This window comes from Manis javanica, chromosome 2 (assembly GCF_040802235.1).
Source record: "Manis javanica isolate MJ-LG chromosome 2, MJ_LKY, whole genome shotgun sequence".
Classification (NCBI taxonomy): Eukaryota; Metazoa; Chordata; class Mammalia; order Pholidota; family Manidae; genus Manis; species Manis javanica.
The window spans coordinates 133,579,989-133,593,285 of record NC_133157.1 but is presented as its reverse complement, the minus strand read 5'-3'; the positions used below and the strand labels follow the sequence as shown (position 1 = coordinate 133,593,285).

General features: G+C 53.6%; 1 protein-coding gene across 1 annotated transcript in view; it reads right to left on the bottom strand.

The window, feature by feature from the left end:
* ADARB2 (adenosine deaminase RNA specific B2 (inactive)) overlaps positions 1 to 13,297 on the bottom strand; it is a 351,327-nt gene that overhangs the window by 31,442 nt on the left and 306,588 nt on the right. The window contains exons 5-7 of the mRNA XM_017674821.3: positions 10,859 to 11,027; positions 8,641 to 8,792; positions 1,297 to 1,465 (exon numbers count right to left, since the gene is read on the bottom strand). Coding sequence (XP_017530310.2) covers positions 1,297 to 1,465; positions 8,641 to 8,792; positions 10,859 to 11,027 — 490 coding nt within the window. The remainder of the gene's footprint in view (positions 1 to 1,296; positions 1,466 to 8,640; positions 8,793 to 10,858; positions 11,028 to 13,297) is intronic.

Here is a 13,297-nt window from a genome sequence, read left to right as displayed (position 1 = left end):
GGGAGAGTTCCACTGTGCTGCTGAGCACAGAGGTGGACCACAGGCCCTGAGGAGCCTGGGAGGTGGGCCCCTGCGCACAGGCTCCCACCGTCCTGGCCCCAGGCCCCTGAGGGCTGCCTCCTGGGACTCCACCCTTCCACCCTTGCCTTCCCTGCTGGTAGCCCACTCCAGGGAGAGAGGCCAGTGGTGCATCCTTTGAGTCATGTGGTCAGCAAGGATGCGGAGCAGTGGGATGTGCCAAGTGGTTGGCGCTGCTTGGGCTGCACTCAAGCAGAGCTAGGAACTACATCCTCTGTGGCGGGTGTGGGTACTGCGTGCTGGCCCACCCTCTGGTTCCCACAGCATGTGCGGACTGGCACCCTCTCCACAGCTGTGAGAACAGCCTTGTCCCATCCTGACCGATGGGTTTCAGCCCCAAACTCCACGTGGAGGATCTCGGGGCAACCTGGTGGCTGGAATGGGGGGTGGGTGGGCTGCCCAGAGAGACACTGCTTTCGCTTGTTCATAGATTATAGGTTAATAAATATAGCCAAGTTTCCAAAAGACACTCTGATTGACCCTTCGTTCAGGTTTTCATGGACAGCTGTTCTGACTGTTGCCACTGGCGGCTGTGGGGCCATTTTCACCTGTTAGAATTCAGGCTGCTTGCCAGCAAGCCCTTTTTTTCCCGGCTGCAGTTGTGGACGCCTCCCAGGGGGGACTGCAGCTGTGGGCATGGGGAGGGGGTGGGGAAAGGATCCCTCTCTGAGGACCAGGCACCTTTCAGGGACATTGGGGCACCCTTTCCGCACACCCTCTTTCTCCTGCACCCTGAGGAGGACCCTCAGGTAGGGGCCGTCAAGGTCCTCAGAGGAGACTGTCCTATGGTGTGGGGGGCTTCTGCCTGGCCGGCACCATGGGGAACGTGTTCTGGGAAGCTTGTCAGGTGTAGGGAGGAGGAAGGGGCCTGTAGGGGCACCCACACCGTGGAGGTCAGGTGTGGGGCCCGGGACGGCTGCCGTGTGTGGGGGCGGGTGGCCCCGGGGGCAGTGCTGTGTGGGAGGCACAGTTCCTTCCCAGTCAATCCTGAGTCAGCCAGCAGCGCCCACACCCTGAATGGCAGACCCAAACCAGTGCTCTGCCTGTTGCAGGCAGCTTAGAATTGCCAGGTATTTTAAGCACATGAAACCGAGTGTGATCTGGGAAGTGGGGAAGGCACAAGGCCTGCCCAGAGGATGTTTTCCTGGTTCCTGCTCTCACTGGGAGCCAACAGAAAGCCTGCTGAGGGAGATGGGACTGGGGGACAGGGGCCCATACCTGGCGATCTTATCCGTGCAGGACATGGTGACAAGCTGCTCGCCCAGCAGGATGCCGTCCCACGTCTGTTCTGAGCTTGGGCCCCGGACGGGGACAGTCCCCTCCCTGGATTCAATCTTGGTGCGCAGGTGCCCACGGAACTTCCTGACGATGTGCTTGCTGGTGCTCACTAGGAGATAAGAGGCAGCCGTGAGAGGCAGCTGGGGCCTGCCTGTCCAGAGGTACATGGTTCCCCAGCTTGGTGGGGGAGCCCAGAAGCCTCTCTAGGACCTGTGCCATGGCCGGTGGGCTAGGACAGGAAGCGTGAATCAGGGCCAAGGCAGGAAGGACTGTCACTTCTTCAGCCGAGTGGTGGTGGTGAAACGGGCACCACTTCCAGACCATGGTCAGCCAACGGCTCATCAAGGGCAGGTTGTAAATATTTAACCTCTGCAGCCATTTGGCCTCTGTCACAGCCACTCAACTGCCAGTAGCACAGAGCAGCACAGGACTGTGGTTAGGTTCTCTAATACTTTGTGGACAGTCAAATTGAGTTCCATATAACTTTCATGGGATGTGAAATGCTCTTTTTTTCACTTTTTTCAGCCATCTAAAAATGTAAAAATCATGCTTAGTTTGCGGGCTATACAGAAACAGGTAGTGGGTGGATTGGCCCAAGAACCTCCTCTTGATTTTAATCCTGACTATATCATTTCCTAGCTTCATAACAACTTCCTTGGGCAAGTTACTCAAAGCCACTGTGACACAGTTATTGCATCTTAAAGTAGGGACAGTAATGGTGCCTCCCTCCTAGGCTTGGGGACTGGATGAGGCCCTGTGAGTGGTGCACAGTGTGGTGTTATTGAGGGCCTGCATGAGGCAGTCACCCTGCTATGCCCAGAAATGACATGGCCTATGGGTAGGTCCCCGTGGGTCCCTGAACACCTCCATTCCATTCTCCTTTCCTGTCCAGAGCTCTCTGGACACAGGTGCACACAGGCATGCTCACACACACACTGCACACCAACATGGTTATTTGGAGAACTAGCATGAACAAAGAGAAGTTTAGTTTTTCTTTCTTGAAAACAGTTCTGTACATCAATCTGGATTATATTATAATATCGAAATGGTTAACTGCTTTGCATACAAATTATATATAAAATAGCACAGTGATTCCAACATTACATACATATCATGACATGGATGGATATTAGACGCTTTTCTTTAAAGTTTCTATTTAAGTTTTAGAAATTGTTGAAATGGGATTTCTCTCTCATTTACCCTTTCTGAAAGTAGCAAATAATAAATAACAGGTGGGTTTGCCATGTTATTTATTGCTCTACTCCTAGGAGAAAGTAAGCTTTTGAGAGGTTTCAGATGCTTTTTGATCCTGCTCCTAACCAGGTACTTGAAGAGATCCAGTTTGAACTGGTCTTTAAATCATCCACAGAAGGAAGAACCATGGCGAGAAGCTGAGCCTGGGTGGGCAGAGGCAAGGAATGCCTAGCCCTCTCCCAGGTGGAGTGTTAATTGCTTTGTAGTTCTAAATGGCACCACTAATCAGATGACAATGATGGTGATTGATGATAATGATGGTGGTGGTGGTGATGATGGGAATGGTAGGGATGGTGGGGATGGTGGGGCTGATGGTGGGAATGGTGATGATAGTGGGGATGGTGGGCATGATGGTGATGATGATGGGGATGGTGGGGCTGATGGGGCTGGTAGGGCTGGTGGGGCTGGTGGGGCTGGTGGGGATGGTGAGGATGATGATGGTGTTGGTGGAGCTGGTGGGGATGATGATGGTGGTCGTGGGGCTGGTGGGAATGGTGGGGATGGCGGGGATGATGATGGGGATGGTGGGGATGGTGGGGATGATGGTAATGGTGGTGGTGGTGGTGGGGATGGTATAATGATGGTGATGATGATAAACTGAACATAATAACATGGTTCATATCACTCAAAAACACTTGAGCAAACCCTTAGTTTGACTTGACTTTATGCATTGTCCTGCTGGGGTCTTCATCACATCAACTTCCTATGATAGGGCTAGCATACCTGCAGTCTACCATTTCTGCAGTCTACCCCAATCTTAGAGACTTGACTCTTCTGTGGGGTTACTTTTTCAGGAAATGAGGTACTTGCCCACCTTGCCCTTTCTGGTAATTACAGTACCCTCATTCTTTCAGTGCCCTGACAATTATGTCATTTTTCCAGAACTCAGAAGTTGCCTATTATATGGTAAGGCTTTGCTAAATTCTTACGTACTGCTTCTGCACAACTAACTTTCCATGAGGTAAACTTCATAGTCTGTTAATGCCGTCACAACAGGGAGGCCTGGCTTGTATTAACAACTGGTTTCTAGGAGTGAACCAACCAAGAGTTTTCAGGTAGATTAATTTTGCCTGCAGAGCCAGGTGCACGAGATACTCCTGAGAAGTGTTTACTTTGTGCGGTGTTAAATCTTAGGCTCCCTTTTCTAGCTTGCTCCCTGTTGAGCTTGATCAGTCCTGGGGGTTCTGAGTGTCGGCTATCTTGCTGAGCCCCTTCTTCTGGTTCTTTCCTGCCTAATTGTGTGTGGCAGGAGGGAGCTGAAGATGTCACTTCAAGCAGAACGAAATGTCAATCCAACCAGAAACTGCAGGGAGCTGAACTCAGAAAATCCATCGTGGAGACACTGGAAGTGTGAAACGTTAGAGTCCTGCCCACCATATACTCATAACACTGCAAATCATGAGAATATTCTAATTCTGATATTCCACATCATCAGACTCTTCATTATAGTGTTTATAAATCCAAAACCCTTACTTCTGAAGATTGATGTCAAGATAAAGTGGAAGTAGTAATATGGTTTAGAAAATTGTTCAGGTTAATACTTTACTCTTAGGAGAGAATCAGAAGGAGATGAAGATAAATGGCAATTGAGAAGTCTACCTAGGGAGCAAAGACCTACCTAAAAAGTGATCTATGATTGCTGCAGAAATGAAGGAAAAGGGATAGGAAAGGAAGACAATATTTTTAAACACCAAATAAACTTTTAATTTGCAGGCATCTTCAGAAGGTATACCCCAGAAGGCACACCATCTTTTCATTGTAATCACCCCTGCCGTTTGCCAGGTGGCCATGAGAGGGTCCTTTGTCTTGAGGAAGGCAGCATTAGTGACAATGGGACGCATGAGGCCCCTCAATCCCATGGACCCTGCAACCTGAGACTGCACCCTTCTGTCACTCAGCAGGCAGGTCTGAAGGCAGGGACCTCAGGAAGTGGTTTTGGATTCCTTGGCCTCCTTGATGAGTTTGGTGCCTCTCCTGAACTGGCTTGCTGTGCAGTGAGTGGACCTGGCCTGAAACTTGCCTTCAGTTTTGACATAGTCACGCTATTTCCTGTCTGGTGGAAGATGGATCAGAGAAGTTAACCAAGATGTTAAATTCTTGGGAAAGATCAGTAAGAACCAAATTTGCCAGGTTATTTAAAGAGCAGGCCAAGGAGCAGGAATTTGTGTTAAGGATGCTGGTGAGGTAGGGTGGTGCTGTCCAGCCATGGTGTGGTGTTATACATCTTTTCATTACTCCAGCCATTTAGGTTCTTATCAGAGCCACCTTGTGTCTGGCTCAGGTCCAGCCCAGAGCCACTCATGAAGTGGAATCATCCCTGTGGGTCTGGCCTCCTCCCATGGAGCAGCTAAGGGTGGGTAAGTGCCAAGCCTTGGTTTGCAGAGCCTGTGGCTTGAGTGGCTCCTTTGCTGTAGCACAGGCTCCAGCCCCACCTGCTCACTGTGGCTGCCTGGCCCCTGCAGAGGCTTACTGGACCCTCCTCAGCCCGCACTCCTTTCCATGACACCAGTAAGGAGATACATCCCCAACATGGGCAGGAGACAGTTTAGGGGGGTTCGAATTGGGTGGCTCAACACATGGCTGACCCTTGGAATCCCTGGGGAAGTTTGAGAGTACAGATCCTTGGAGCCACTCTGTCCCAGAAGCATTAGCAGCAGAATCCCCATGTAGGAGCTTCCTGAGGTGAGCCATTCCTCCTGGATGTCTCAGACCAATTGGGTTCGTTTTTAATGGCTCCAGGGAGGGAGAATTTACCATCTGCCCAGATGAGCATTTTTGAGGAAAGCAATAAAATTGAGGCATTTAGAATTTTTTGAGCCACTAACATCCCTGGGAGGTGGGCGGTCGCAGCCAGAGCCGTGTTCTTTCTGCAGCTGGGGAATTCACTGTGCCTCTAGAGCTCCTTGGAGGGCCTGCTGCGGTGCTCTGCAGCCTGGGGAACGTGGGCCTTGTTCCTAGAAGTCCCACCAGGCCCTCTGTTGTGTGATCTTGGTTTTAGTGATTGTTTAGACCTGTTTGCCAGAATTTCTTGCTCTGCTGTGTGTTCCTCTTCTCTTTAAGGGATGGGAAAATCTGGGCAACTCTCTAGAACAGGTCAAGTGATAGGCATGATTGCAGATCCTGATGGCAGCACACAGCTGCAGGGGTACCTGTTTGTATGTGCATATGCTCTTGTGTATCTGTGTGCATGTGTCTATGACAGGGAGAAGATGCAGGAAAGGGGAAAGTGTCCTGACACAGCTGCAGGCCAGGGGGAGATGCATAGCAGCTCCTTGGGGACAAACAAGTGAGTGAGGACAAATGAACCACAGTGACAGGGACCCTCAAGGCAAAATGCTGGCAGGGGAGTGGCATAGGGGTTTCCCTCTGGTGCTGAGCTCCTGGGTCCTCAGAGTCAAGTACAACATGGGAGTGGATTGGCCTGGCTGCTGCCATCTACTTTTGTAGACACAGTGATGTCACTATGACCTTTGGGGTCATTCTCCCTGGCCCCATCCAGGACAGCTTGAGGCTGTGCTGCAGTGAGGCTTGTCTTCTGCTGGTTTCCTCATGGGAGAGTGGCCGATGGCAAATGGCCTCTTTCTATTCCAGGATTTCCCTTGGGCTGGTTGCCATTGGCTCTGCCTGGTAGGAGCTGCTCCTGCAGCCGTCCCACAGCCCAGCCCTCAGCAAAGCACAGCAGCTCCGGTGGAGGCATCCGCCTGGAAGCTGAGGTTCCTCTAAAATGGAGACATCCTGAGTGCCAAGCCTTCCTCGGGAGCATGGGGAGCGCAGCAAGAGTCTCGGGGAGGCCCTTCCAGGCAGGAGCTTGGGGTTCTTGCCCTTCCTGTGTGACTCAGGGCAAGGTGGTGTGTGATCTGTGCTGACAAGTGTAGAGCACAGACTCGCGGTCCTGGGGAGTTACTGGGAGAAACCAGCCTGAGCCTCTTGGCGCATCTAGACTCTGCCTGGTAAATCTGCAGCAATAATGTGAGGAAAATACCTTACGTTTTCCCCACCAACACCTGCCACTTCTTAAAAGCATTGTGAAACAAAAGACATCTGTGTCTGGAAGTGAGCCCCAAATATCTGAGGATGTATTTGTGTTTCTAAACCACCAGCTTTGCAAGTTGGAATCCAGGGCTGGGAGGTGGCACTGAGCTTGAACTGCCCCTCTGGAGAGGCCAGGGGTCTCTGGCATGACTGAGACTCCTACCCGGCTCACTCAGTGGCCCAGCTCTTGCCAGGAGAAACTGGGCAAGTTAGGGCAGCCAGGGTGTCCCACAAAACTTCTTCTAGGCCTGAGGGCTCCTGGTCTGGGTCTTCATGGTGCCAAGCTTTGGAGGGGAGATGGAAAGGCAGTTTTCGTAGCTGTCTAATGGGCTGCATCTCAGTCCTGAGTAGGAAGTAGGGATTGTGTGGGTTCAGCTTGACGAGTAACTCCATGGTGTTTACTGCATGCCAGTGAAGAGAGTCCCTGCACGGCCCATGCCCTCCTGCCATGAGCCCTTCCCTCCCAGCGGGGTGTGCCCTCTGCTGGGTCCACCTCAGCCCTCCTGCTCCTGGGGCAGCTCCCTGAAAGGCCTGGTGTTCAGGGGTTACCCCTTTGACTCAGTTTGATTTGATTCTTCCATTTTCTCTAGGGGGGTGTTATGCGCAGAATTTGTCCCCCAGATTCAGTGCTAATACTGACTGCCAGGTGATCGTCAGGAGGCGTGCTTTGGGGGTGATGAGGTCATGAGGGTGGAGCCCCCTGATGGGATCAGTGTCCTCATGAAGGAGGACCCAGAGGCCCTCCCTCTTCCAGGTGAGGACTCCATGAGGAGATGCATCTGTGAACCAGGAAGTGGCCTCAGCAGAGCCACCTGTGTAGTCCTTTGGGTCCTGGTCCTCCAGCCCCTGAGCTGAGGTGAGGGGTGAATGTCTGTTGTTTAGAAGCTGTGTCTGTTCTAGTGCTGGGCCGACTGGGACAGTGATGAAAATAGTACTCAGAAACTTGCAGTGGTGGGTTCTGTCCAGTTACCCTCCAGGGGGAGGGCAGGAAAGAGTGAATTTCTGGGCCAGCCTGCAATATGAGTCTTAGAGAAATGGGTTAAATATGGCTAGAGTTTTCAGAAGATGCTGGTTTCCCCTGCACCTTCCTTATCTTCAGTGGAGGCCATTGGCATAAGCCTGGACCATAGCAGGCAGTCAGAAAATGCTCATATTCCCTCTGTTGGTGATCAGAGCACAAATGTAGCTCCCATGGTGGGAAATATGGAGGCCAGAAATAAGCCTTCCTAGGTGTACAACTGTAGTGTTTCTACTGTAGGGTCTTTGGTGCTCCAATCACTTTATTAGGACCCAGTCTCTTGTCATACGGATGCGGTTTCACAGCCTACATGGGAAAACGTGCCTCCTACTTCTGGGAAGGGTTTATGTGTGTGTGCATGTGTGGTATGTACACAGGTGCGTGCATGACACACATATTAGTAATAGGATGGTTCAATGGCTGCTTCTCTTTCATCTCAGGGACACTGACACCATCATATCATCCCTCAGAAAAGCCGCTGGTGTCCATCACTTGGGCATGCCCACTTTGCTTTGATGGTGGGGACTCAGAGAGTGAAGGCAGCCCTCTGAGGTGTGCAGCACAACCTCTGAGGTGGCGCCAGTTCTGGGAGTTGGTGCCCCAACTCCAGTGTTGGGTGCCCCTGCCCCGTGGCTTAGTTATGAAGCTGAGTTCTCTGCTCCCAGAGCTGCAAATGAAGACAAGCAAAGCCTGAGCTTGCTCCCCTGTTCTCCATTCTGCCCTAGACAGATGGACTGGTTGTCTGCGAAGATGAAGTGCAGAACCCTGGAAGTTAAGTAGCTAATTCCAGGTCTCAAGCTACTCTGCTTCCAGGGACCTGGACATTCCAGATTAGGATTTTAGAAGGCCAATTGTCCAGGTAACTGCAGACACAGCCCACACCTAAGGCCTGGCTGCCACACACGTTGGGCTGGGGGACAGTCCCAGGGGAGGAGGGTGAGGGCTGTTGGCATGAAATGGGTAAAAGCGTGGTGTCTTACGGTCTGTTGTGATTTCGTAGGGTGAGTTGAGACGTGCATCTCCGCAGGGGGATGTGCTCACGTAGAGATGGAATAGGATGTTGTCCCTCAGCCGGTAGCCTCCGTCCTTGGACTGCATGAAAATCGACCGTTCTGTGTCCTCGCGCTGCTTGCTAGGGCCAGAAAGGGGTTCCAGTCACTCATTGGGTCAACTACACATCCTCTGACCAGCTGCACATCTGCCCAGCCTGGGTGGTATCCCCTCCCCTGTGTCTGGAGATATTTACATTCTGTTCCCCCACTCCCAGCGCTGGCTGCCCCTTCATGAGGCCTGGATGCGTGACCCATGAGGGGCTATGTGTCTGGCTGCTGCTCATGCTGGGGCTCAGATGAATCTAACTGAATGTGTTAGGTGCTGCTTGTAGGTGGCATGTGTGAGCCACTCCCTGAGCCCCGAGGTCTGATTACTAGCAGCTGGAGGAACACGACCAGATGATGTGATGGCCATTTCTGGCACAGTCAAGTCACTGTGACCAAGCACTTTCATCTACCCATGGTCCTGCGCCTATTTAGCATGTGGTAGAGACAGATGCCTGTGCAGTGACACTGGCATCCTGACTTCCCAGGACACCAGGCCTGCCAGCATCAGAGCACACTGTTCTGGGCTCAGTGGCCCTTTGGTGACAGAAGGCCCTCCATCGTTGCTTGGAGGGGGTGCAGGAAATCTCCAAGCCCATCATTGGCCACTGTGGTCAGGGCACTGGGGTCAAGGTCTGGAAGTGGGACACATCTGGGGACCTGGACAGGGTCCTCTCCTGCTCAGAGGAGGGGACTGAGGCCCACCCAGCTGTGCTTTAGGTTTGCTGAAAGCTGCTGACTGTGAAGAGAGGCCAGCAGCTGGGCATTGCCCCAGTCACTGGAGCCCAGTGCCCAAGACAAGGGAAACTAAGCAGCAGGCTGTTCCAGCCCGTGTCTGGGAGTGGGCCGTGTGTCTTACAGAACTTGTGCCTATGAGGATTTTCCATGGCTGGAGGTTCAGGACCAGGTTTGCACAGGGAGAGGAGGCACCCGGATCAGATGCTCCCAGCCTGGCAGAAATGCAGTCCTGATTCCTTTAAAAGGCCATAACCTTACCAGAGTCGAGCAGAGGTGTCAGTGGGACAGAGTTCACCAGGCAGCAGGGACTCTGGTGCGGTCACACCACACTGTCCCAACCCCTCTCAGCTCCCAGTGCCATGGGGTGTTCGGAGGGATGGTTCCCTGGGGGCCAGAGGGGCTCCTTGACTCAGCCTGTTTCTTTATTTTGAAAAACTGAGGCTGGTTCTGGGATTAACAGCAGAGACCTGGCTGTGGAGACTGTGGCCTTCACCTGGCCCCTAGGAGAGGGGCAGTTTGAGCCTGTGCTGGGTGGGCGGCCCTCATCCCAGACTTGAGCCAGGAGCGGGAGAAACAGTGAGAGGGTTCAGTGTGAGCCGTGGCCCACCACCCTCCTTGTGAATGGGCCCCCGCCTCGGGAAGAGAGCACTGCACCAGCTGCCCTGACCTTGTTTCTGGGGTGCCAGTCTCAGGAGGGCTGTCCTTTAGTGACCCCCTTTATGGGCTGAGTGTCTTTGTCCCCAAATTCACATGCTGACACCTGACCTCCAGGTGATGGTGTCAGGAGGTGGGGGGATGAGAGGCAATGAGGTTATGGGGGTGGAGCTCTTGTGATGGGATCAGTGTCCTTATGAAGGACACCCCAAAGTGCCCTCCTGCGCTGAGGTGAGGACACAGAAGATGTATCTGACCCAGGAAGTGGCCTCACTGGACGTGAGATCTGCCAGCATCTTAACCCTGGACTCCAGCCCTCAGAGCTGTGAGGACTTGGGACCTGTGGTTGAAGCCTCCATTGTGGTACCTCTTAGGGCTTCCTGAACTGAGACACCCCCGAGCATTCCACAGAGCTGTTATCAGATGGAATAGGCACATGACAAGGCATGTCCACACATGTGGGCATGTGGGAAGGGGATGGATGTATGCACTTAGCAAACCGTCTGCCTGGTCGGTCCTGGAGGGAGGCCTGAGGGTACAGGGAAGATGTCTGGAATTTCAGTGCCTGACCAGCCCTTACAGCAACATGGCCAGTGCTCAAAGGTGCCACCGTCTGAGCAGGAGCACGTGCCTTCAGCAGCAAGACTGTCAGCTCATGAGGGGCTCTGCCACTTGGACCACTTGTTCTGGAGCCTGGGGCCCCACTCACCTAGCGTGCAGCTCCAGCTGCACATACAGGAAGTGCAGCAGCGCCCTCCTGGCCACGACCTCTGCGTGGCAGTCATTGACCACCAGACCCTGGTCACTGATGTACTCGCCACTGATACACCTGGTGCCTGAGGACAGGACGATGACCTGCGCTTGCCTGGCATCCAAACCTGAGGGACAGAGAAAGTGTCAGAGCTGCTGTCCTCCTTTGTTAGAGTGCCCGCCTGCCCACTCCCCCTATAGCGACTCTAAGGTCACCTTCAAAGGGACAGGGAAGGCACAGGGCCCCCACAGCTCACTGCACTGGGGCCCCTTGACACAGGTGCTTGGAGACCTCCCTGCCCCCCTTTGTGGGGACTGTGCTTCCAGGGGCAGGGGGACCTCATCTGCAGAGCTCTACTTCTCAGAGCCAAGATGAGCAGGGCACCCAAGGGTCCACAAGCCGAGTCCCTCCTGGAGAGCACGGGACTTCATGCAGTAGAGTCCTGGGAGAGGTGGGTGTGGTGGAGGTCATGTGAGCCTGCTGCCAAATGAGGCCTGCCTCCAGATGTCCCAAAGTGGGAGAGCCCTTAGCCTGGCTGCACCACAACTGGCCAGCTAGCCCCAGATCCTGCCACTGCCTCCCCCATCCTGCAGGATGAGAATTGCATCATAACTGAAAGGCTCACTACTGGGAACATGTTGTGCAGGATGGGGTGGGGGCCTGAGCCAGGTGGGTACTCCCTTGACAGCAGCTCCCATGGGCACCTCCATCCATGTTGGCCATTGAGGCAGTGCTCTGAATGGGGCACACAAGGTTGGAACCGTCCTGCAAAGTGCCAGCTGTCCCTCAGAGCCACCATATCTGGGGGCAGACTGGGCCAGCTGCCTCCACATCACCTGGGGCTGGTCCATTACCCTACATGCAGATACTACTTCCCAGGGCTTTGCCCCTTGTGGAAGTCAGGCCCAGCAGCCTTGGGGGGCTGTGATCTGGGGCCAAGAGCATGTGTGAGTCATGCAACCTGGCCACTGGGGTTGCCATCAGGGCAGCTGACCCCGTGGCAGAGCCAGCCCCACTGAGTGACAGCCTGGCCCAGTGCATCCCCTTCCAGGATTGCATTTCACATGTGGATAGGTGCAGGGACACACAGGAGTGTCTGGTGGGGTGCTGCCCCTTCCCCTGGGCTCCACATGGGAGTACATGACCTGGCCTGGCCCTCTCCCTATTTCTGGGGCCGCAGTTCAGGGGTGACATCTACACTATGGATTGTCTGCTTCCAGAGACTTATGCACAACCAGAACAGTGCACATTGCAAATTGAAACCAGCAGTGAAAAGGTGCTGTGCTTTCTGATTCTGCCACACGGCTTTCCATTTTCCCTAAAGAGCCCCTACAGATGGGAGATGGCAGCAGGTAGTCATGCCTCTGTTCCATCCCTCATGGCCTGTTTCCATGAGGCCGGCCCCTTACAGCTCCACGGGGAGCACAGAAGGAGTGCCCGCGCCATTTCCTCCCTGTCTTTGGGGCTGTGCGGCGTCTGTTTCCAGGAACCAGCACACCCACCACATGTTTTCTTGGGTTCGTGGTGGCCACCAGCAAGGAAAACAACTTGGTTTTTCTGAGACTCTCCCCGTCCAGATTTAGCCCTCAGGAGAGGACCTGAGCTTTCCCTGGGGTGCCTTTTAAATGATCACTTAGAGCTGAAAGGTCAGTGACCATGCCCAACCCCCTTGTAACAGATGCCACTGTGTGCTCTAGCGCTGGGGTGGGGGGCTACCCTTCCCAACTCACTGCACCCAAATTCTGCAAGTAATAAGCCTTGTGACTCTACTTCCTACAGGGACACTGAAACTGTGCCTCTGATCAAAACAACCCTGGGGTTTTCACTCCCCCAGGGGCAGCCACCTGCTGGGTGGCTGTGCCTCCTTCAGGCTCATGTCTGTTTATTCTTAATACACCCGCTCCAGCTTCTCGACACAGTGACCCAGTGGGCCTGTGGGTCTGGGAGTGTAGCTGTACTGTCTCCTCGCTTAGACTGTGAGTTCCTCAGGGGCGGGAATGAGAATTCCCACAGATATTCTGGGAAGGGGCTCATGGAGAGCCCATGTAATCAGATGCATTGGCTGAGATCCTGCCAGTGGTCCTGGGTCATTATGGCAACTGGAAGTCAAGAGGATGGTGTTGGGGGTCCTTAGCGCGGCCAGACCATGACACTCCTGTGGCCCCTGGGTTGTGGAACCAGTGCTGTGTGTGGTTGTATGTTCGCCACTCCGCTGAGATCTCCAATGTTCCTGTGGCCACTTCTCTAAAGAGGTGATGTGCAGGTTGAGAGCCCACTGGAGGGAACCTTCTGATTTCAATGACATTCACCCCCCAGTACCAGGTGCTGGCATGTGGTCAGTTCCCTATGCATGTGCATCACTCTGATGTGGGACTGTCCATCTAGAGGACTAGTCTA